The sequence below is a fragment of the Paramormyrops kingsleyae genome, chromosome 3 (genome assembly GCF_048594095.1).
Source record: "Paramormyrops kingsleyae isolate MSU_618 chromosome 3, PKINGS_0.4, whole genome shotgun sequence".
Taxonomy (NCBI): Eukaryota; Metazoa; Chordata; class Actinopteri; order Osteoglossiformes; family Mormyridae; genus Paramormyrops; species Paramormyrops kingsleyae.
The window spans coordinates 2,397,951-2,421,508 of NC_132799.1; the positions used below are offsets into that span (position 1 = coordinate 2,397,951).

A 23,558-nucleotide genomic window follows, 5' to 3' on the forward strand; every position below is an offset into this window, starting at 1 on the left:
ATTCATAAAATGCAAAAAGGAATTACTGTAGAAACAAGGGAAAGTTAGTTCAAGAATTTATTAGAAAATGTTAAAGGGGAAATAATTGAAAATGTTGTCCATAACAATCTTGGCACAAACATGGAACTAAAGAAAGACATCCATGGCCAGGGCCAGTGAGATAACGAAAATCATACAAGTACCAGGAGAATTAGTGAAATAGTTTATTCGTTTCTCCAAAGTAGAAAAATGGCTGTGTAAGCTTCATTAATTAAACGGGCCAGGGTGAGCCCCACCCCCTGCTTTCCCATGATGCCTTGCTGCCTAGGGCTCATTGCTGTTGATGGTCCGTTGCGGTGTCCTGCTGGTTCTCCTGGCCTCCAGGTGCTTGGCTCGCACCCAGCGGTCCCGCGATAGCGTGCTCTGACCCGCGCTGAGGGACAGCAGCCTGGCCGAGAGGGTAGGGGTCAGAGGCTGTTTCTGTGGCCCACCCTCCTCCCCAAAGCCATCAAAACCCTGACAAAGCAGGTACTCTACGATAGGGGGCCTCTTAACATGAGAAGATCAGCTGGAACGCACCTGGCAACCACTAACGTTCTGTGAAGGTCATCTGCGGAGATGCTCTGCGGGTCCTCCTTCCGCATTTCCACAAAGTCCTCCTCCACCATCTGGGGTGTATCGCCAGAGAGGGGTTAGTGCGCATGCAGAAACACCCCCATCCCTCCCCCCAGGTGGGCCGGACCTCGCTGACCTTGGTCAGCTCCTCGGAGATGCTGTATTCCTGGTGCCGGAGCGCGGTCAGATAAATGCGGAATTTATTCAACAGGGACAGGGGCAGCGCTGCCTGCAGGGCGCCCATGTACTCCTCCATGTTGGGGGGGGCCAGCTGGGGCTGGAGGGGCATGTGGCAGTCGGACTGTGGGGTGACAAACAGACAGGTTAACCAAAGTAGGTGCCTACGTGCCATAGAGCCGCTCAGGGTTACCAGGATGACCTCGCCGGAGCGGCCCCCGCGTCCCACGGGCACAGTGTCACATGTGTCACGCACGGGGCGGGCCTGTGTCCTCACCGGCAGGAGTGATTTTCCCTCTGACGCGATCAGCACATTAATATTGCAGGGGAATTCCATCTGGTGGTAGCTGAAGTCATAATCAACCTTTTGCCAGGAGATCAGGTTGCCCAGCGCAGTGATGTTCCTGACGCCTGTACCGAGGGCCGGATAGGGGAGAGTTGGTCGGTGCCTGTTGGGTCATGCCCCCCCCTCCCCACCGCCAGCACCACCTCACCCGCCGCGTCCAGCTGCCCCTGCTGCAGCTGCGTCTCGTCCAAGACGAGCAGCGTGTTGGGGGTCAGCTGCAGCATGCCGCTGCGTAGCCGGTTGGCTGTGTAGTCCTTCTGCGGTGTGAAGTGCAGGCCGTTCATGTTGCCAAGGCTCATGCAGACCCGGTGGGACTGGCGGGAAAGAAGGATGGGATTCAGGCCGGTCGTCCCGGGCAACGCGCCACTCTGCTATCAAGCGGTGCTCAGTCGGTCAGGGGAGGTGCCCGTCGGCCTGACTCACACATGTCACGAGCTGCTGTAGCACCCCGAAGAGCTGCTCGGTGTAAGAGGAGCTGGGGGGGCAGCCGCTCAGGTTGAGGGTGAACTTCCCCAGAGGAAGGACGTCTCTCCGGGCGTAGCTGGAGGAGGAGGTGCAGACGGTCAGCGTGGCGGTACCTAGGAGGCCGGGCTGGGCCAGCCGGGTGCGGGGGCACTCACACGTTAGACAGGAGGTGCAGGAGGAGGTACTCCGCCGCCAAACTGTCTCCTAGCAACACATGCGTGAGGAAGCCGACGAGCTCCGCTCTGATGGATGCCAGCTCGCCCAGGAAGCCCGAGGACACTAAGGAAGGAGTAGGGGAGGCGTGGTGAATCACAGTAGTGACTCTGCACCTTCACCTGATCATCAGGCATGGAGGTTAATGGACTGTGGTGGAAGACACATAGATGCACTGACCCTCCGAGGCAGCAGGGGGCAGTAGTGGGTTATTATGCTGCAGTCTGTAGGCATGCAGCATGTGAACTCGGGGAACCAAGGAGGCAGGTGGACTGTGGGCTCTCTGCTCTTCCAGGCTCTCCATTGGATCCACAAAATGTCCTTCTCTGAACATGGGACAATGACATCACTGCATGGACTCCACACGACAGCAATGACAGGAATCGCATGTCCTTTCAGAGTAGTTAGAACTCTTTCCACCATATTAACACAGAATACAAAATGTAGATTAATGGCGCTTTTCCACTGGGAAACGGGAACTGAACCGTACCCAAGCCGTACCATGAAGACAGACTAGCTACAGCGCGGTTCCAGCTCACTTTGGTTTTCCACTGCAGAAGGGCCGGCTTGGTCAAGGCGTTGCCGAGTGTGGACGGTGTCATAAAACCGAAGAGATGATTATACACTGTTCACACAGTGTACATCATGATTTACTATGATTTTTTTTGGGTGCGGTAATTTTTGTTAGCACGTCTGAAAATAATCTTATGTTATCGTGAAACGCTAGCAAAATTAGCATTTGCGTGTGTAAATCTGCATTACGAATCCATTCCATTCAGCTGTTCTATAGTACTATAGTAGTTCTATAGTATAGTATAGGTGACTGTAAATTTTCAAGTTCCAATTTATTGGGAATGCATCAATACAGATTAATAATAATGAATAATACATAGAATATATGTTTTTTTTTTCTTTCAGATAATCCACGTGCAGAACACCGCTATGTCCGCCATTTCAATCGAATAGTGGTGATACAGCCGGCTATGTTTGGTCATCATTTCAGCCCTACTAGTAAGCGCGGGTACAGCTTGGGTACCGGCATTATTTACAATGGAAAACTGCCAGTTTGTGATACGGCTCAGTTCTCGGTGGCAGTGGAAAAGCGCCATACTGTTGCTGTAGTTATATAAAAAAAAAAAAGACAAGAAAAACAAGCCCCATTAATGGCCGGGGAAAACTTGAAGACCATCTCACCGTTCCTCAGCGATGACGCTCAGCAGAGGGTCCACCGACAAGATCCCGTACACCTCCAACACGTCGTTCACTTTGAACTTCTCCCACTCCTCGTAGACCTATGAACGAGATTCCACGGGACTGCAGAGGCTGGCGGGAGCTCCAGGCCCCAGCCAGCCCCAGCCAGCCCCAGCCAGCCCCAGGGGATGGCGTACCTTCACCAGGCAGGCAGGCCCCGTCTCCCCGGGCAGGGGGAAGTTCAGCTCCAGGGGGTGGGGACATCCGGAGGCGGCAGTGTGCCCACTCTGGGATCCTGTCTCTAGCCGTTTGGTGTCTCCGTGGCCAAAGGCCTCTGTGGCAGCGTGATCCCCTGGTAAACAGAGGTCGTCTCCCTGAGCCTGGGGTCAACACACTTCTCCGTGAGCAAAGACGGCCACCATGGGCTCACAGCACCTGCACATACCCGTCAGCTGCTCCTTCTGCTTGTGCGGCTGCGTCTCCATCTCGTCGTCCTCCTCATGGCTCCGCTTGTGCCGCTGCGGCACGTACGAGGTGGAGGGAAGTACGCGTGCCTGGTTACAGCAGGCGAACCCGTGCCATGGTGTCAAGGAGAGGAACGTCCGGAGGAACGAGACAGGGGACCCAACCACACCAGGAGCAGGTCAACTCACAACCACCAAGCAAGCTGACACACCTTCTGACAATCGGCCACCTCTCTGAATCAGGTGAACAACCCCCCCCCCCCAAAGGATATGTCTTTGACCCACTGTGACTCCCCAGGAATCGGCATACAGTAAAAGCTCTGCCTCTCCATGGTCACCACATGTTTGGAGTTCAAGTCCACCTGAAACGGCAGTGATCAGAGCCCTTATGGTGGAATGACAGGCTTCATCCCTCCTGATACGGCACAAAAGATGCAGGTTTATCAATTTTGTCATGACAGTAACAGTCCAACCGACCAAAACCTCCAAATTGGTCCAATTCCAAAATCAAGCTGAAACTGATGTGCGACATTTATAATCTGTGTTCTAGTGCGCAGCCGATGATAAGTGCTGAACAGACATGTCTCCGGTTGTGTATGAGGCTTTGAGGATTCCAGCGTGGACATGCTACTGGGTTGGGATGCTCAGAAAGGTACAGAGGCGTGATCTGAGGTACGGGACATGCAGCTCACAGCTGCCATCTGCTGGCCAGGAGAGCAGGGTGTCCTGCATGTTCATCCTACACAGCACGTTAAAACCAGCCCATGGGTTCCTCAGTGAAACTTTTTATACAAGCTTTCTGTAGTCATGGAAATAAACCCCAAACCATTTTAGGGTTCTGTGAAAGAGCATGGCTCAGTACACTGAGAGTGAACATCAGACAGACAGGACAGACCTACTTACCTCACAGTCAGTCATGTCCTTGTACTTTCCAAGCTTTAAGACCTGCAAAGTGTCACATCTTAACGTCAGACTCTCAGCTTCACCCTTAGTTACTGTTACCATGGAGACATGAGCCCATTCCCCTTTGTGGATGCGCAATATCACCCAACATTCCCACAAACTGGAGTTACATGGGAATGTTACTATCACTGTGGCGATTGGTGAGGCTTTTCCTGGCACACAGACAGTTCACCAGAAGTCAGATCCCCTCTGGCCAAGTTAGGCTGTGATACTTAAAACGGTCCTACCTGGTAGTAAGCCAAGATGTCTGTAATGAAATGGCACAGTGGAGAGTGACAAAGCCTGGATGCAAAGCACAAGCCACGGCCCTTACCTTGGATTCAGGGGAGGGGCCAGCCGTTTCATACACCCCCACGTAAAATTCCGGATCAAACATGTCCTGCACCATGCAGCGGAACTTCACCAAGCTGCTGGTCTTCAGGTAGTGCAGAGGAACATCGTTCAGCGAGGGAACCTGTGCAAAGATACGACTGTCAGCTCAGCCACACATTTCTTTATTACACTAGAACAGGAAGAGATGCTCAGTCTCTTACAGACCATGCCTGAGACCTAAGCCAAAGGAATGATGGAACAGTGAACTGACCTCATGTGACAAGGGGACCACAGGAAGGCATCTTACAGACACAGTAAGCACGGTGTCAGCTGCGGCACGGGGATAAACTACATACCCAGCTCGCTGCTTCTTGGTCCTTTAGTTTCTCTCTGAAAAAATCCAGAACCTTCTGCTCCCAGTCTGGACTGGAATTGTACTGGGCTGCAGAATATAAATACTCAATCAGAAAGGTGGGGACTGAAGAAAATTTATGTTAATTAAATGCGGAAAAATAAATATAAGCTACAGGAACTGGGTTCCCCTGCAGAAATATGAGCCATCACATGGCTGACTGTAAGGACATAAACAAGCTCAGATTATACAGGATTTTGCACAATGCTTGATTGTACTGTCTGCCAACAGAGCATATTTCGTTTTTCTACTAACATGGTTCGCCGTCAGCCGACACCTGACACACATTAACTACCGTCCGATAGCTCAAACACATTTCCTTATTTCCGTTCAGTGCATATACTGGTCAATTAGGGAAGGGCGGGGTATTTAAAGTCACCGAAAGACAGGAGGATCTGCCCAGACTTGGTCACAGGTGGAAGGGGGACAGTATGTATGCATACACGGGTACGGTGGGTACACATAATTCAAAAACATGGCATTGCTGTCCAGCTAGCTATCGTTACCAAATCGGACAACTAGTCAGGGTAGGGTAGGGTAAACCAAACTGCTAACTTAGCTAATGATTCAACCAGTTCGATAAATATCATCTTACCAAAAATGCCTTCCACGACACCGAGGGGGCTGTTGATCCAGTCGTGAACAGTGGGCATTTTTACGGGTCTGAAGGTTGTACACGTTTGTGTTCCTCTTGCACAGAAAAAGACCCACGCCTCACAACGGCGGGAAAAGCGCGTCACTGCGCGTCACAGTACGGCGACGTGACACGCTACGTAAGCACGTACTTTCGGGTACACACGTCCAGCGTCCCTGTTATTATTGTCATTGTCACTGTCGCTAGCTAAACTGTAGCTCCGGTTCGAACAAGTTATTGTTATTCAAACTGTGTCCAGCACATATAATGCATACGCGTTCCGGATTTCACCATATGTCGGCCCCGTGTGCAACATCAACAGACCATGGATGGTTCCGGTAATTTAAATACTGTATATCTTTGATTCACACTAGTATTATATCTTTTTAAGTATTTTAACAGAAAACACGCGCAAATTATATTCATTCACAGGCAATTCACTACTGATTATACCCATAACTAGCAATTTCGAGTTTTAAAATCCGGTTAATCCAATTAGATATTTTAGCTGTTTGTTCCCAAAGAAACTGAAATGGTAATGACTAAAAGTGCACACATTATCTGGGTTATTTGATTCTAGTGTGATTTCCGCCTTTAAATAATTTGGCACTTTATCATTAACGTTTAATGCACGGGACAATGTTGCAGTCACACCTATGTCCGGCAGGTGGCAGGAGTGCACAACCCAGATTTAAATGACTACAGGATTAGTTATTACATTAACTTTTCAAGTAGTAGGCTACTTTACATTTTAATTAGCGCAAATATTATTTATGTAATAACAACAACGGCTTTATTGCTTGTCTTATACAATTACTGAATTTGTGTTTTGCATTCGGTCATTTTCATTAATCTTTTTGTTTAAACATGAACACAAAGAATGGAAATAAATTGCATTTTAGAACCGTTATGTTATTCACAACAGGTTCAACCAATTTGAAAAAGTATCCTCTTTAGAGATCCCCGTTTCAGATAACTCACAGCTAATGCATAGCAGGAGAAACGCGCGTCCTTGCTCCGGGACCCCTTTCAAACTGCTTGCTGGTTATTGGTCAGCGGCAGTGAGGCTCTTTCTTGACACACTGGAGGTTTGCGATGATGTCATGCCGCCGGGGGGGGGGACTCGGCGAGGTCGGACTCGAAGAGCATATCCAGCTGGGGCTGTGCTGCGATATGACCGACAAAGTGTCTTATCTGCGGTTGCACTTAAAAGGTACTGAAACGCTCCTCGTTTGGATTTCCAGTGCCAGGATTTCATTTAATGGTTTTTGAACCACAGCAGCTCGGATTGCACGCCTGACAGAGGAATGAATGTCTGCAGGACGCATCGCAAACCGGGCTCTTGCACTCAGCTGTCCAGATGAAACCCCCGCTGAAGATCGAGTCCGGGAGCCTGATGGATCAGGGAGACCTGGAATAGTCCGACCGCTCCTCGACAAGGTCCCGCAGCACGATGCCTCCGCAGGGCGTCGGGGGGTATAAGCCGGTGGCGACGTCCGACGTCCCCCCGGTCCCCCCCCGGCGGCTCCGTAACGGGGACGAGCGCAGAATAAAGTGCGTCCTGGTGGGAGACGGAGCTGTGGGCAAGACCAGCCTGATAGTCAGCTATACCACCAACGGGTACCCGACGGAGTACGTGCCGACCGCCTTCGATAACTTCGCAGGTACCGGCGGCTGCTCGCACAAACTTTAACTTATACAAATATATAAAATCATAAACAGAAGGCTGTAATGGTGTAAAGGACAAAATTAGTTTAGTTTTTTTATGCCAGTGATCTAAATTAATCTTTTAAATCTGGCAACTCTTTGCATAAATTCCTTAACAGAATATAGCCTGGTACTTATGTGATACTACTTATAGTTTGCTATAATAATACTATACTAATACCTAATATATTTAATCATATTGTGATGTTACATGTAGCGTGTAACAATAGCCTATACTGTACAATAGACCTAATGCTTGTTGTAATATTTATTTTATCATCATTCTGCATTCAGAGCGTTAATTTAACATTTATGCGATATTTAATGGATTGTGATCGCAGGCGGAATTAACGGGTTTCAGACACATTGCTGCCCAAACAACCCCTGCCGGGCCGGTCTAACTGATTATGTCTCTTTTTTTCTCCAGCGGTGGTGGCGGTGGACGGAAAGCCTGTGAGGCTGCAGCTATGCGACACCGCTGGCCAGGTGGGTTTAACAGCAAATGTACTTCTATCTTCTACTTCTAAATATACGACAAGTGGTTCAGCCCGGTCGCGTGCTAGAGTAAAGATGACGTTACCGCGATACATAATGAAATACTGTAACCGGAGTTCCTGTCAATTAAGTTACAATCGGGCAAATGGTGATGAATTGGTTCTAGTCCCGGAAAAAAAAGGAGATATAGAACAGTGGAGCAGCTGTTGTTAGTCAGAGGAAACGCAAGATGAGTGCTTTTGGAAGAGTGGGCTGGAAAGCAGAAGCCGACAGCCATTTGGAACAGAGCTGTCTAGACACAGGAAGGAGCCCGGCTCAGCCTGCCTGGGAAGGGGCTGGAGCTGAGCCGCTAAACATCAGCCAAGGGGTCAGGAAGACAATGCAGACACTTCATTAACATTTTATTAAAATGGGTTTTCATAGGTGCTGGGCAGAGCAGGATTGGTGTCAGTTAGGGTTCGGTGCTTGTCGGTCACATCTGGAAACATATGGTCACCTTTGGCGTTTTCCCGGGTGGGAATTCGTCACCGTATGGTTAAAACATCACTGCGGAAAGGGGGCCACAGCGATGTTAGAAAGGACATTCTTGCCGTTTATGAGCGCTGTAGGAGTCGCCACCAAAACTAGAGAAACAGATGGTGTGTTTCCCAGCATCAAACCTGACAGAGAAGAAAGCAACTGGGGATGTGTCTCCATCGCCGGGAAATCGCAGTGATTATGTTCTCGCAGGTGGAGTGCCGCCCTCCTCCCCACCGCTGGCGTGGGAGGGGCCGCTCTGCTGGATTCCGCTTGTTAATCCGGCCTAAATGTAGGTTAACGGTCCCTCACTGACAGCACTGAACTAAATTGCTCAGTAACAGCTCTAATTGACGAGCCAGCATTCCAGAAATGATTTCCCACTCCTCTTGGGGGGAGGTTCTCAAGTAACGCTTACTTCAGGAAGAGATAGAGTGGAAGGGAGGAAAGAGAGAAAGAAAAAGAAAGGGGTGGGGGAGACCCAGAATCCTCGGACTGTAAACAGCGCCCCCTTATGACGGAGGCGCACAGTTATTTAGAGATTTTCTGTAACGGCTACAGTTGGCGATGCGTGAGAGATACAGGCCAAATGTCGCAGCACTCGCCAGATGATTAAAAGAGGATTAGAGGCACATTACAGCAGATAAGGGCCCCTCTTGGCGTCAGACCCGCGCTGCTGGGCCCTTATCAGGGTAATCCTGTGCAGAACAAACACTTGCACTGGTTTACTGCCTCCGCCACGTCCCTGTGAAGACGGGGCATTCCGGCATCTCTGCCCCGCACCTCCCCATAACAACAGCAGCCTTTTATCACATGAATGTAAACACACGTAGCTCCGACTGCTGCCCCAGAATCATGTCATTGCTGATGTAAGCCGGTCATTCCATGATAATATACATAACCCATTTCACCAAGTCATGTGATCGGAGGGAATGTAAGATTTCAGATTTTTCTGCTGTCACTTGTCTTGTCCTGTAAGTCTCAGTAGCCCTACTGGCCGTTTTAAGAATCTAGGGGCCTGTTTCACGAAGCAGGATTTCTTGCTTAGCTGGATAATTTAAGGTAGTGTGGGCTATATGGACTTTATCTTCGTTCACTTAAATTTAGTCTATAGTAGGCAGCCTGCCTCCTCATTGTTAACTACGTTGAAGGGATTTTCATGATGCATCCTATTACTGTGTCAGCGATGAAGACATGCTAACCAGCAGAGGTGGAAAGTTTAGGTTCTGAAAGTACAAATCCAGAGTTAGAGTGACAGTCACAGAGTACAGCTGGTTGAATTTACAGTTTGTGGCCCTGAACTTTCCACCCTTGCTGACCGGTCGCCTCACTAAGTGCCTCGCCTGTGGGCGTCTAACCGTCCCAATGTGTCGTCCCCGAACGCAGGACGAGTTTGACAAGCTCCGCCCCCTGTGCTACACCAACGCCGACGTCTTCCTGCTGTGCTTCAGCGTGGTGAACCCCGCCTCCTTCCAGAACGTGACGGAGAAGTGGGTGCCTGAGGTGCGGCGGCATTGCCCACGCACGCCGCTACTGCTGGTCGGCACACAGGCGGACCTGCGGCAGGACGTCAAGGTGCTGATCGAGCTGGCCCGGTCCAGGGAGCAGCCCGTGGACCCACGTGAGGCCCGCGTCTGCGCCCAGGACGCCAGGGCCGTGGCCTATATGGAGTGCTCGGCGCTGACCCAAAAGAACCTCAAAGAGGTGTTCGACACAGCCATCATGGTCGGAATCCAGCATGCCGACAGCCAACTTCAGCAGCGGCTGAGGAAGAGGACTCCAGATAAGATGAAGATGCTCTCAAAGTCCTGGTGGAAAAAGTACTGCTGTTTGGCATAGACTCTGGGGGGCAGGCGGCAGGGGAATATAAGGGGGAGGGCTTGGGCACGCTTTCTGTGCAGACCTGTAGGGGGCAGTAGCACAGAGACCAAACAAACTGCTCTTCGGTAATGTGGGATTGGGGGGTGGGACTGCTAACAATCTATCGCACCCCAGCCGACACTAACACAACAGTTTGTCACCTTACCTGCTACATCATAGCTGTGACATCGAGGCCTGGCATTCGCTTTGCTTAAGACCTGAGTGCTGTGTTGTGGACACACTTTTTTAGGCATCGCTCATCTGCTTTGAGTAAAGTCATGCACGGTGGTGGGAGGTTCTATCTAGTATAAAGTGACTTTTTTGTGGCGTTTATAGGCAAAGCTGATAACTTGCCATGGATCCCGGCCTACTGCACATACATGTCATTTCACGTTTGGCTTCCAGGGGCTCTTTCTGCCCCCCCCCCAGCCACCCCATGAGCGTTCTCCTGTTGGTGATGTGGAATCTCATGTTTTCCGCTGAGATGGGATTTGTGGCGCTTGGTGCATTTCGGATCTTCTGGAATCACACATCTGTTGGCCCAGAGCTCAAGCTCAAAGAAGGTGCCTGAGTGAATTTCGATTCAATTCTTTTTTTTTTTGTAAGCATTAGATCCTCCTCTGCAGGGAGGCGACCCACAAGGACGTCATGATTAGCCAGGACTGGACCTCAGGATCAGCAGGTTACTCAGACCTCACACCCATTTTGCATTTCTGTTGTTGATCTTGTTTTATTCTGCACCTTCAAGGTACAAATTCAAAATTTTTGGCGTAAAACAGTAGAACAAATCTCTGCATGTTGCTTTTCATGTTTCACTCCCCAAACCATAAAACGTAGAATCTATCAGTTGCTTTTTACCTTTTAAAAGCACTCTGTGTTTTGTCATATTTAAAATTTATTCTGGTCGTTGCATAAAGAAAACAAATAATCGCCTCAACATTTCATAAAATTAGTATGAACTTGTATGCAGTGTTGATTTTTGCTGGTTTGTAATCATTCCGGCATTTAAATGCTGATCCTAGTGTGATTTTCTTAAGCTTTCACACTATGAATTAGCAGCTCTGTTTTAGCTGATGAAAAGGCCTTGAATTTAAACGCCAGTTCTACCCATTACTTTGCCAATAACCATTAATGTCCAGAGGGGTTTTTTAAGGCTGGGTAGTTTTTATAACCTGTGATTGGCTGAATGTTGGCGTAATTGTCACTTGCCTATTCACCCTGGGGCCTCGTTTTGTGGTCTGCTTGTGGTCCTTGTAATAGGTGGTAACCTGAACTGTGATTGGGGGGACAGTCTGTGAAAGTTGTGAAACCGGTGACTGCAAATCTATCCAGAGGTGTTTCGATGACCACAGAGAACTGCCTATACGACTGTTCTTTTCATTTCTCTTTTGACCTTGGCATGTCACAGGCTCTTGAGTTCTCTCCAAGTTTGGGAAGATGCACATTCCGGAATTTGAGCCAGGATTCCGGATTGAGTTCTATCTTTCTTTGTATCCGTGTGCTGTAAATCATATACTCCGCCCCATCAAATGGGACACTTTATTTGTAAAGATACTGTAAACATGGGCTTTGCCGCTGTGACCTCTGACCCTTTCTGTAGCCTGTCAGTCACATGGGTGTGGGGTCAAAATTGCGGAGTGCTGTTGTGTCCGGTGCTGTCCTCTGAATCTCTCTTCACACCCGGGCCGTTTAGAAGCTTTACTCGTCAGATAAAACACCATTCATCATGTCCTGCTGTCCCTTCAGCTCTGGATCTCCATGCAGGATGCGCTCAACTGACACCGATGGGTCTTTGAAAGTGACGTAAAGCTTGCAGGTGGTAAGTTTCTTTTCAGATGAGGGGGGGGGGGGGTGGAGGGAGAGACTGGCCTTAGACTGGTGTGTGATTCAGGGGGATATCTGAACTGGCTCTTTTCGATAGTGGGTGGAATCGGGGCGTCTTCCCAAAGCGAGTATTACCTACACACTGGGACTGTGTTAAGTACCAACATCCCTGCACTGTACTGTATCACAGAGTGAGCTCACCGCTCTGGTCTGTATCTATCTCTATGAGCTTCCTTTCTATGTCAAACCAGAACAAAGGGCTGTATTTTGTTACCTATTTCAGAATAAACAATTTTTTGTTATATTTCGGAGTGTTAAGGAAAAAAAAAACACTTCTACCGTATGCGTTTCATTATTCTGATGTTACAAAGCAGGAAAAAGAGTTTTCTTGATTATATTCACACATATATTTTAGGTATGACTTCCTCACAGCAGGTTACCTCCTGAACACAGTGAATACTCTGTCACATTTCTGAGCAGCTTCTCGGCTATGGTGAGTGGATCGTCTCCCTGGTGCTGGAGAAGCCGCGTGGCACTGCATCGGACCCGAAAAGCCCAAGCCGTGCACTGTGCTGCCTGCCTGCCTCACTGCCCGGGGAGTTGCAAGGGAGGACACAAATAAACCAGTTTGGGTTGCTCCTGTCAACTGGACCTTTTCTTAGGGAGGAAAGATCAAAGTCCTTAGAGGCGGTGCCTAATGTCTCCACATCATGTTGTGAAAAATGAGCTTCAGAATTTGAATCTCAAACTCAGCATGGCAGAAGCCGGCAGTGCGGGATATGAGGAGAGGTGCCGGGGGTATATGATGGTCACATAAGGGGGCTTGACTTCCAAAAGGGACACTTTGGATTCGTGCCCTCCGTCCCTGCTTGGAAAAAATATGATGTTTGCGCATCTGTTTTAAGCATCATCCCAGATTATGTATTTTTTATAAGACCTGGATGCATCCTGGCAAGTCCCAGTTTTTTGGGAGCACCCTGTGTGTGTGTGTGTGTGTGTGAGAGAGAGAGAGACAATCACTGCCGGGAGTGCGGTTCTGGCAGGGTGGCAGGCCTGAATCCTCCCCCAGGATCGCCCCAATTCTGTCTCCCCTGTGGCGCTTGTTCTAATGCTCTTTAACGAGCCTTCATGGCCCATTTATTGAGCCGTTGCATCCCGAAGTAGCCTAGGACAGAACTTCCCACTGTCATGGATGTAGTGCTAAGTTTGGCTCACGCTAAGCCCCAAACAGCAAATACACGCCGGCATGTGTTTCTGGCCCACAGACCTGCCCCCCACAGTAACGTCGAGAGCCACCGGAGAAGCCCGGGAACAGGTTCTGTGTGCACTTCCTAATCGATCCCAAATGCCGAGACTCAGAGAGCCTTTTTATCACATCTGTCTGCCTGCTGGAGTTAGCGAAGGACCTTGTGCATCTGTCTGTAAATCATTCTGGGAGGCTCATGTCCCATCCCGTTCCCGCCTCATGCCCCATCCCTTTCCCGCCTCGTGCCCCATCCCGTTCCTGCATCATGCCCCATCCCGTTCCTCCCTCATGCCCCATCCCGTTCCTGCCTCATGCCCCATCCCGTTCCTCCTTCATGCCCCATCCCGTTCCTGCCTCATGCCGCATCCCGTTCCTGCCTCATGCCCATCCCGTCCATGCCTCATGCCCCATCCCGTTCCTTCCTCATGCCCCATCCCGTTCCTGCCTCATGCCCCATCCCGTTCCTCCCTCATGCCCCATCCCGTTCCTGCCTCATGCCCCATCCCGTTCCTCCCTCATGCCCCATCCCGTTCCTGCCTCATGCCCCATCCCGTTCCTCCTTCATGCCCCATCCCGTTCATGCCTCACGCCCCATCCCGTTCATGCCTCACGCCCCATCCCGTTCTTGCCTCACGCCGCATCCCGTTCCTGCCTCACGCCCCATCCCGTTCCTCCTTCATGCCCCATCCCGTTCCTCCTTCATGCCCCATCCCGTTCTTGCCTCATGCCCCATCCCGTTCCTGCCTCATGCCCATCCCGTTCCTGCCTCATGCCTCATCCCGTTCCTCCTTCATGCCCCATCCCGTTCCTCCTTCATGCCCCATCCCGTTCCTGCCTCACGCCCCATCCCGTTCCTCCTTCATGCCCCATCCCGTTCCTGCCTCATGCCCATCCCGTTCCTGCCTCATGCCGCATCCCGTTCATGCCACATGCCCCATCTCTTTCATGCCCCTTCCTGTTCCTACTGCTTGGGCTCCTTAGCCAAACAGGCCACAAGTCTCTGCCTTTGTTTGGCGGGCACACTGCCATGAGATCACTGCCCAGCCAAGTCGCTGTCCTAAGCTCTCTTTGGCACTCAAATGGAATCTCAGTGAGGCCCGAATGGAGCTACAGCCTGCTAATCTGTCCTGGGGGGCCCAGCCGGGTCATGGCAGCTTCAGCTATTCACATTCCCCAAGAGCCTGAGTGCTTTCTGCAATCCGCTGGTGCATCACCTCGAAAGCCCCTAGTCTGTCCAGGGAATTATCTTCCTTGGGACCTCATCCACCCAACGAGGGCCAGTTGACGTGTTAGGCTGGGTAGCTGGAGACATATAGCCAGTCAACCTGCACACATCGTCACCTTCCTAGACCAAGATCTGCACTCCACTGCAATTTGAATCCAGCTGTTTTGCTTTCCCAGGCAGGATTTTCAGTGGACCATTTCCTGTCCCCCCCTCCCCCCCCCGAACCTCTGGCCAGCCAGAGGGTGGTACGCACAGGGCCCACATCAAGCCTCCTGTGGACAAGGGGGAGCTTCTGTTCAAAGCTAGCAAGAGAAACGATTCACTCCTGTGTCTCAACACGTGGTGGACGACTCACACAGAGCTGAAGGGGTGACCAAAGGTTCCTGCATGACCCATATAACAAAGCAATAATTATAACCAGGGCCCCCTAACCGGCCTCCAAATCATTTGCTTTCCCAAGAAATGTTTACTGGGCTATTTTGGCTGGTGCTGTCGGACCGCGAACGCCTCTTGATGTGGCCCCAGCCTCCTCCATCCACACCGAGAAGCCCAACAGAGCCGGGTCAGCATCAGACCAGCTGTGGACATCTGCCAGTGGTTCAGGTGGAAGCTGGTCCAGTCCCCAGCAGATTCTGGGGCCCCAACAGAGGCTGTGTCTTTCGATCTGTCCCCGTAAGCCACTGGGGGTCTGTTCCTCCTCCCAACCCAGGACGTCCTTCAAGTCCATTTGACACACAGTCTCCGACAGCCTATCTAGACCGTTTCTCTGTCTCCATTAAATTTACCATTATCATCAAATTTATCAAAAATGTATTTTTTAATCCCATCAAGAGCTGCTGATAGGCTGCTGGTCCACATCTTGTTTTCCCAACAGCTGGTTGTTTAACACCAATAAGCCTAGTCACCAATTGTGGGAACCACGTCTGGATGGACAGCGGATGGGTCCAATGGCACCCAACTCAGGACTAGGTGAGAAATATTTCTCAAAGCCTACACTGTCCTACGTGACAGTGCTTGCCAAAGACTAACCTTGAATTTTCTAACATGTTTAAAGACACGTATTTACCTTGTAACTAGATTTAACATCCTGTCTGCAAAAGAGAACAAAGTTTGTGCGATATCTACATCACGACACAAATCGATGCAGGCCAGAGCTGTTGCTTTGATGTTGTATAAATGACCATCTCATGTCTTGGCATAAGTAACCCTCCGTTACATAATACATAACAAAAAAAACAGCCAGCGTGCAGTTTGTGACGCAGAAAGTGAGCAAAGCGTGTCTCTGGACACACCAGAGGCGTCGGGACACGTCCTGAAGTCATCAGTGAGCTGAAGTGAACCGTCACATCTCACATCACTTCACATCTCTGTTTATTCCAGGTGCTTTTGTTTACAGATGCGGGAGATTGTACAGCAAGCAATAAGTTCATTAGAGCAGAGTAAGAGAGGCCGTAAACTGTACGGTAAGTTCAGTTAGTTAAGCGTAGCCTTGGTTACTAAACTAACTCGAACTACTGGATCCCTTACGAATGTTACTTACCACCTAGCGCCATGCTAACATGCTAACAACACGAGTGCAGCTCATCATGCCGCATTAATGACTAAGGGATCAGGGGCAAAGTGGCGTCTTGGCCTTGAGTTTCTTTATGAAGAGTGGGGGTACTTTGCGCTGCGGGGGCTGGTGTTGGTGAAGCGCGTGAGGGACCGGCATCTTTCGGGTTGCAGGACACTCTCGATTGGACTGAGCCTGCAGACCCCCGTCGCTGGTTAGCAGCCCTGACGCTCAGCCACCCCTTTCAAGCTTAATTGCATCCAGACTTTCCAATGGCGTGCTACAGTATTTATTAAGGCCCCCATCCCTCCCCACCCCCACCTTTCAGCATAATGAATAACTTTAGATTTCATGTCACTGACGAGGGCGGCGTTTTCTGGAACAGTCCAGAGGCGCAACCTCTCAGCCGCCTCACGAAGCACCGCCTGGCTCTGCGGCCTCGCGCTGCTGCCCCCATCACCGGCGTTTGTCTGTGGGGGGTGAAAGAAAAAGGAGAGGAAAGACAGGATGAAGGGTAAGAAAGCGGAGGCAGGGGCCTGGCAGGTGTCCCGCCATCGGACAGGAAGGAAGGCAGTGATTCCAAAGGACGGGACCCCCGCCCCCCCAAGACAGGAAAACTCTTCTCCTCTTTCTACACACGTGACCAGGGCTGTAGGTTCCAGGAGGGACAAAGGGCATGCACCCCCCAGATATTAAATTCTTTCCTATAACTTTGTGTGTGACCAAGAAATTTGTATCAGAACTAATTATAGTTATCTCTTAAAACATTTGGCCAGGTGAGTTATCCAGGTAACGCTAGTGAAAGAGCTGTTTGAAAAGCAGTGGTGCTGCGATCACCATCACCATTATTATTAAAGTGCTTTATTGAGGCTGAATATATTTTTATGATGGTTTTATTTACTTGGGTAGGTTTTTCTGCAGCGTAATGGCTTTCAGGTGTTTGCACTCACAGCCTTACTGCTGATTATGGCAGCTGTTACTAATGTGCTATTTAAACTCCTCAGCAGGGCCTTTGCGACTCTTTCAGAGGTGGGAGGGAGAGGAGGAGCGGCCATCTCAAGCGCCACAGCTCTTAGCGAGTGCCGGCTGTTTTAGTTAAGGCCGAAGCTGCATTTGATCACTTTTCCTTTGAATTTGTGCCCTTTGGTTATCAGAGAAAATACGTCATGTGACAGCTTCCCTGATTTAGTCGCCAAGTCCGTGAATCTTCCTTTGGCTTGATCAACCTCTGAATACAGCAAACATTTGGTCTATTCCTGCCCCCAGGGTTTTGGGACCAGTTTGTCCCCAGTGGCTCAGCAGGTTAGGCCTCTGTGCCTGTAGTCTAAAGGTCATTGGTTCAAATCCCATCTTTGCTAGAATAGTTGTGTTTCCACTAGGCCCTTGAACAAAGCTCCTAACCCTTTTGAGATGCCAGATAAACAGCTAACCCTGCACTCAACTGCAAGCTTCACTCTCAACTGTGTGTCTCAAAGCAGGGCATGATGGGATATGTGAAAACTAAACAATTCCAGTGTTTTTGTACACTGTACTAAAGGCAAATAAAGCGTAATTTCAATTTAATGCCCAGGAAATTATGACATCTTTGTCCTTATGGCTAACTAGTAGATCTGAAGAAAGAATAGCGGGGGCTGAGATCATGTGAATGATCCGTCCCAGAACAATGGGGCCTTCCGGAACTTTCCGCCACAAGGCCTCTTGCCCCTGCAGGATTTCCAAAACACGGCATTGACGGACTGTTTTTAATCCCTCTGCAGTTTGGCTCTTTCGTGTTTTCATTTTCCTTAAATATCTGGTTACAAACCCTTTATCTATTAAGCCCCAGTGGACTTTGAAGTAAACACTCTTTTCTGGTAAATCCAGTTACAGTCAATACTGGTTGTGTCCCACTCAGCCTTTATTGGCTTGTGGTTAACAGCTATTTGGGATTTTTATGGTGAATCGTAAAGGTGGCGCATAAGCAGCTTTTGATGAAAAAAAATGTCACAACGTGTGTCACGAATGGAAAACAGCCCCGACATTTAAATGACGTGAGAAATGTAAAAGTGTGTTTGTACGGCTCTGGCCGCGGTGCTGCCGTATCCTGACGCCTGAACGCCTCCCCAACACTAGCTGCACGCCACAGAGGCTCAGCTCAGGGACTCAAAAGAAAAGCACACGGTTCACTTAGGGTACAACAGAATGGAACAGTGCCGGATTTCAGGGCGTGGGGGTTCATCCACTGTCCATTGTTTCCCTGTTTAGACTCTGAGGGGGAGAGGAAGGTCACGTGACCCTGCAGGAGAGGAGGGGAGGCTTCTTTCGCTTTATGAGCCCTGACAGTGTGTGCTTATCTCAGCCTTTGCATATGACTACACTGGGGGGGGGGGGCTATCAGCCCATCTGGCCCTCCCATCTCTAAACAGAACCTCTGCCTCTACCAAAAGAAATCTCTGCCCCTCCCCCACGGTCACTTCCCACTATCTCGCTGAGGACATGCAGCGTAATTTTCCAGAACTTTCCACGTCCACACAGAGGTTAGATGTGACTCTCTTCTGGGTAAGCCTAATCAGCGGCTCACTCATAATGGGGGTGTCCTCAGGATGGGGTGATGAGTCTAATCCCTCACCCCACGCAATCACCTATCCTAGACTCCATTCCGTCCCATGCCTGGGACCTCTGGCACATTCTGACTCTTCCCCACAGCTGACCACGGCTCTCTCTCCTCCTGCTCTGCATGTTTCCACCACGCTGGAGCTCAAACTCCTCTCGTGCCCCCCACCTTCACCAGCATTTGTTAAACCTGTCACTCCCATAGCTAAACAAACCCCACGTCCCTCCCTCCCATCTTCACCCTACATGGTTGAGTCTGCTGTGCCACCCAGAGCGAGCTGTGGGATATATCATATATAACGAGCTTTGAGGTGTATAATATATAACGAGCTTTGAGGTGTATGTAATATATAATGAGCTTTGAGGTGTATAACATATAACGAGCTTTGAGGTGTATAATATATAACGAGCTTTGGTGTATGTAATATATAACGAGCTTTGAGGTGTATAATATATAACGAGCTTTGAGGTGTATGTAATATATAACGAGCTTTGGTGTATGTAATATATAACGAGCTTGTGTGTATGTAATATATAATGAGCTTTGGTGTATGTAGTATATAACGAGCTTTGAGGTGTATAATATATAACGAGCTTTGAGGTGTATGTAATATATAACGAGCTTTGAGGTGTATAATATATAGCGAGCTTTGAGGTGTATAATATATAACGAGCTTTGGTGTATGTAATATATAACGAGCTTTGAGGTGTATAATATATAATGAGCTTTGAGGTGTATAATATATAGCGAGCTTTGAGGTGTATAATAATATATAACGAGCTTTGGTGTATGTAATATATAACGAGCTTTGAGGTGTATAATATATAGCGAGCTTTTGGGTGTATAATAATATATAACGAGCTTTGGGGCGTATAATCATATATAGCGAGCTTTTGGGTGTATAATAATATATAACGAGCTTTGGGGCGTATAATCATATATAACAAGCTTTGGTGTATGTAATATATAACGAGCTGGGGTGAATAATAATATATAACGAGCTTTGAGGTGTATAATATATAACGAGCTTTTGGGTGTATAATGATATATAACGAGCTTGTGTGTATGTAATATATAATGAGCTTGGGGTGTATAATAATATATAACGAGCTTTGGGGCGTATAATCATATATAACAAGCTTTGGTGTATGTAATATATAACGAGCTTTGGGGCGTATAATCATATATAACAAGCTTTGGTGTATGTAGTATATAACGAGCTTTGGGGCGTATAATCATATATAACAAGCTTTGGTGTATGTAATATATAACGAGCTTTGGGGCGTATAATCATATATAACAAGCTTTGGTGTATGTAATCATATATAACAAGCTTTGGTGTATGTAGTATATAACGAGCTTTGGGGCGTATAATCATATATAACAAGCTTTGGTGTATGTAATCATATATAACAAGCTTTGGTGTATGTAGTATATAACGAGCTTTGGGGCGTATAATCATATATAACAAGCTTTGGTGTATGTAATCATATATAACAAGCTTTGGTGTATGTAGTATATAACGAGCTTTGGGGCGTATAATCATATATAACAAGCTTTGGTGTATGTAATCATATATAACAAGCTTTGGTGTATGTAGTATATAACGAGCTTTGGGGCGTATAATCATATATAACAAGCTTTGGTGTATGTAATCATATATAACAAGCTTTGGTGTATGTAGTATATAACGAGCTTTGGGGCGTATAATCATATATAACAAGCTTTGGTGTATGTAATCATACAGTATATAACAAGCTTTGGTGTATGTAGTATATAACGAGCTTTGGGGCATATAATCATATATAACAAGCTTTGGTGTATGTAATCATATATAACAAGCTTTGGTGTATGTAGTATATAACGAGCTTTGGGGCGTATAATCATATATAACAAGCTTTGGTGTATGTAATCATATATAACAAGCTTTGGTGTATGTAGTATATTACCCCAGCAGACACAGAGCCTGGGAGGCTAGTGACAGTGATCTGAGTGTCACTCTAGTCAGCATGTCCCCTAAAGTCTGTGTTTCTGTGTGAACCCTACTGGCACCGCAAACCCCAAACCACAACCACTACACCTACTCTGCTGTTCTTTAAACGTCACTAAGGTCAAACCCAAGAGAGAAGGCATCTCACTGGATTGTTAGGCTGCGAATGAAGCACTCTTAGCCTCTTCTGGTTCGGCCATCAGACACAGCTGCAGCCTTACTGGTTTGTTTGGAGGCTCTGCCAATCACATGCCAGGGTCAGGAACAGTAACGAGTTCCATATGGATCCGTCGGATGAGGATGGAAGTCAGACGGGGTGATGTCATGAGGTTATGGCCTGGAATAATGATTCCGGGATCTGGACAGGGAGCCCTGAGACATTCCCAGGACACAAGATGCAGAGCATGGAAGTGAAGTATGGGCCCAGTGTGACATGGTACCAGAACACCGGGATCAATCTGCACGGCGAGACATCAGCGAGAGTGAAGTGGAGAGGGATCTGCAGCAGGTGTGAGCCAGACGAGATGTCTGACTGGAGATGGGGAGGGGATCCCCGGCAGAGTGTGAGTGTACGGTGGGAGACAGCGCGATCTCGGCTATTTAATAAACCAAGGGGACGTTCCAAATCCGACCTCCTACAGAGTGACCATCCCACGCAAGGATACATTAGCTTTAACAGCCCCCCCCCCACCACCACTCCCGGGGGGCAGAGGCGTACCTGTCACGGCAGGGGGAGGGGCCCGGAATCTACTCCCCCGTTTCTGCTCCCATTTATTGTGTTTATAGTGATTTTTTCCATGGAGCAGCCGGCGGCCGTGGCGGTATGTACGGAACCCGGGGCAGTACGGCGTGTGTCAGGATCAGAGTACCGCCACTACTAAACAGGCAGAGCGCAGCAACATGGGCGGGGGGGGGGGGGGTGCTGGCAGGATGCCAGGAACGAGGTTCCAATGAAGCCGGCAGTGAGGACGTCCCTGGTGCAGATTCCACAGGCAAACCCCCCCAGTCGCTGCTTTCCTCAGAAACCTTATCTAAAAAAATGTCCAGAGAGCGGCAAGCTTTATCCTGCTTTCCTGCCAATTGTTCTCTGGGGGTGCTCTGGATAGACGGATTACAGTAAGTGTGGGAGGGGGATACCAGGCAGAGAAAGGGGCTGGGGGTCTCGCTGTCAGCGCTGGGGGGGTCTCCGCTAGGACAGGGCCTGAGTCAGAGCACCGAGCTGTATGGCGTGTCAGAGGGTCACACGAGTCCGAGGTCGTGGGTTCGACTGGGGCCTCAGTTCTGTGCAGGTGTGACCCGTAGGCAATGGGCCCACGTTAGGGGCCACCCAGATCCTTACAGGAAGGGTGGATGGATGGATGGGTTTGTCCTCGTTTATATGTAATACAATCGCAGCGACTGCTACAGTCGTGTGTTTCTGTCAGGGCTCACTCTTCCACTAACTAGGTGCCTTAGTTTGGGAATGACATGCGAGTCTGACCACAGATAGAACACCCTACAGCAAGAACCTGAACATAAACTACGAAGCTGCTAAATATGAAGAAGTTCGTATAAAAAAGCGTATCGAGGCCCCAGGAAATGCAGGGCCCTCTTTGGAAGCATCCGTCCATCTTTAAGCCCCCAGAGAACTTGCAGCTTGTCCAGCTGTTCCGGCTGCACAGTCCTGGTCCGTGGGGGGGCAGGGGCTGCGTGCTGTGAACAATTTGGGCCTGATTATTGGAGGGGGGGGGTTACATCATAACAGGCTTATTATACATCCCTCTCCCCCAGGCTCATGCTGAGTGGAGATACTGAAGGTCAGCATACAGTGAGAAAAGACATGCCATTTGGAGGGGGGGGCACTATCGCAGGCGCAGGACAGACAGCCTCATTCGTCTGCTTTCCGGCCCGCTGGAAACACGTCAAGAAGCTGGAAGAACAAACAGACAAGCGACGTCACCTCCATGGAGCCGCGGGCCAGCGCCCGCCCCCCCAGCGCCCGCCTGGATCCGACTAGATCAGTAATAAATACGCCTGCGATGGCAGCCGGCCAATCGGAGCGCGTGAGAGTACAGTGCTGGCACGGACTGAAGCCGGCTCCGGAGATCAGCACGCCAGGAACCCTACCCGGGGGCCGCAGTGCATTGTGGGGGCCTCCCCTCTCTATCTCTGCCGGCTTTCTCTCTCTGGACGGATCCCTGAATCTCTGGCCTGGATGCTGCTGGGGGGGTGGGCAGATGTGAACCGTCAGCGGTGTGGGACAGACCTGCGAAGAGCCGCTTTAGGCCAACGGCTACAAGATGAAGGCTGCGGTCTGATCCAAAACCCAAATGACCTGGAATAAGATACAGCCTCAGGATATTTAAGCGAAACCGCAAGTACCAAACGGGGAGGGGATTACCTGACCCCCGTGGACGCAGCTGCCGTTTGCCGCCCCCCCCCCTCCCAATGCTTAGGGTGCAGCCTCACAGATCATGTGATCATGGCTGTCTTTTTCTGGAAATGGTGGATGCATCAGGAACAGCAGAAAGGCCGTGTGCCCAGCTGGGCCCATGTTTGTGTTTCCAGCTATCTTATCGCCAGCCCCCCCACCACCAAACCCACCCCATCCGACGCACCGATAAGTGGAGAGGCATTTACCAGGCGAGGCGAGCCCCCCCCGGCGCTCGCTTTGGGATGGAAAGAACAACAAAGGGCTCATTCAGCCTCATACCCCCCCAGCTCATACACATGGTGCATAAACTGAAGGCAGTGCAGTCGCTAAACACCCCCCCCCCCCAATCCTGCTAGAACCTCCTAA

The 23,558-nt window shown here is 49.6% G+C and overlaps 2 protein-coding genes across 3 annotated transcripts; one reads left to right on the forward strand and one right to left on the reverse strand.

The window, feature by feature from the left end:
* Nucleotides 1-44: 44 nt before the first annotated feature.
* Nucleotides 45-5,929, reverse strand: mcmbp (minichromosome maintenance complex binding protein). Its single transcript, XM_023833685.2, has 16 exons — nucleotides 5,733-5,929; nucleotides 5,082-5,167; nucleotides 4,727-4,867; nucleotides 4,354-4,395; nucleotides 3,723-3,812; nucleotides 3,432-3,561; nucleotides 3,184-3,338; nucleotides 2,990-3,087; nucleotides 1,976-2,121; nucleotides 1,738-1,861; nucleotides 1,541-1,658; nucleotides 1,266-1,431; nucleotides 1,049-1,182; nucleotides 731-895; nucleotides 559-647; nucleotides 45-427 (listed from the first exon to the last, which is right to left on the reverse strand). The coding sequence occupies exons 1-16, from the start codon at nucleotides 5,788-5,790 to the stop codon at nucleotides 304-306; spliced, it is 1,866 nt and encodes a 621-aa protein (XP_023689453.2). The 5' UTR covers nucleotides 5,791-5,929; the 3' UTR covers nucleotides 45-303.
* Nucleotides 5,930-5,968: 39 nt separating this feature from the next.
* Nucleotides 5,969-12,477, forward strand: rhoua (ras homolog family member Ua). Of its 2 annotated transcripts, none has more exons than XM_023833687.2 (4): nucleotides 5,969-6,109; nucleotides 7,093-7,435; nucleotides 7,906-7,964; nucleotides 9,876-12,477. In XM_023833687.2, exons 2-4 carry the CDS (start codon nucleotides 7,225-7,227, stop codon nucleotides 10,326-10,328), a joined length of 723 nt encoding a protein of 240 aa, XP_023689455.1. In that variant the 5' UTR covers nucleotides 5,969-6,109; nucleotides 7,093-7,224; the 3' UTR covers nucleotides 10,329-12,477. The 2 variants fall into 2 exon arrangements, with proteins under 2 accessions (XP_023689455.1, XP_023689454.1); XM_023833686.2 differs by lacking the exon at nucleotides 5,969-6,109 and adding an exon at nucleotides 6,347-6,984.
* Nucleotides 12,478-23,558: the final 11,081 nt, after the last annotated feature.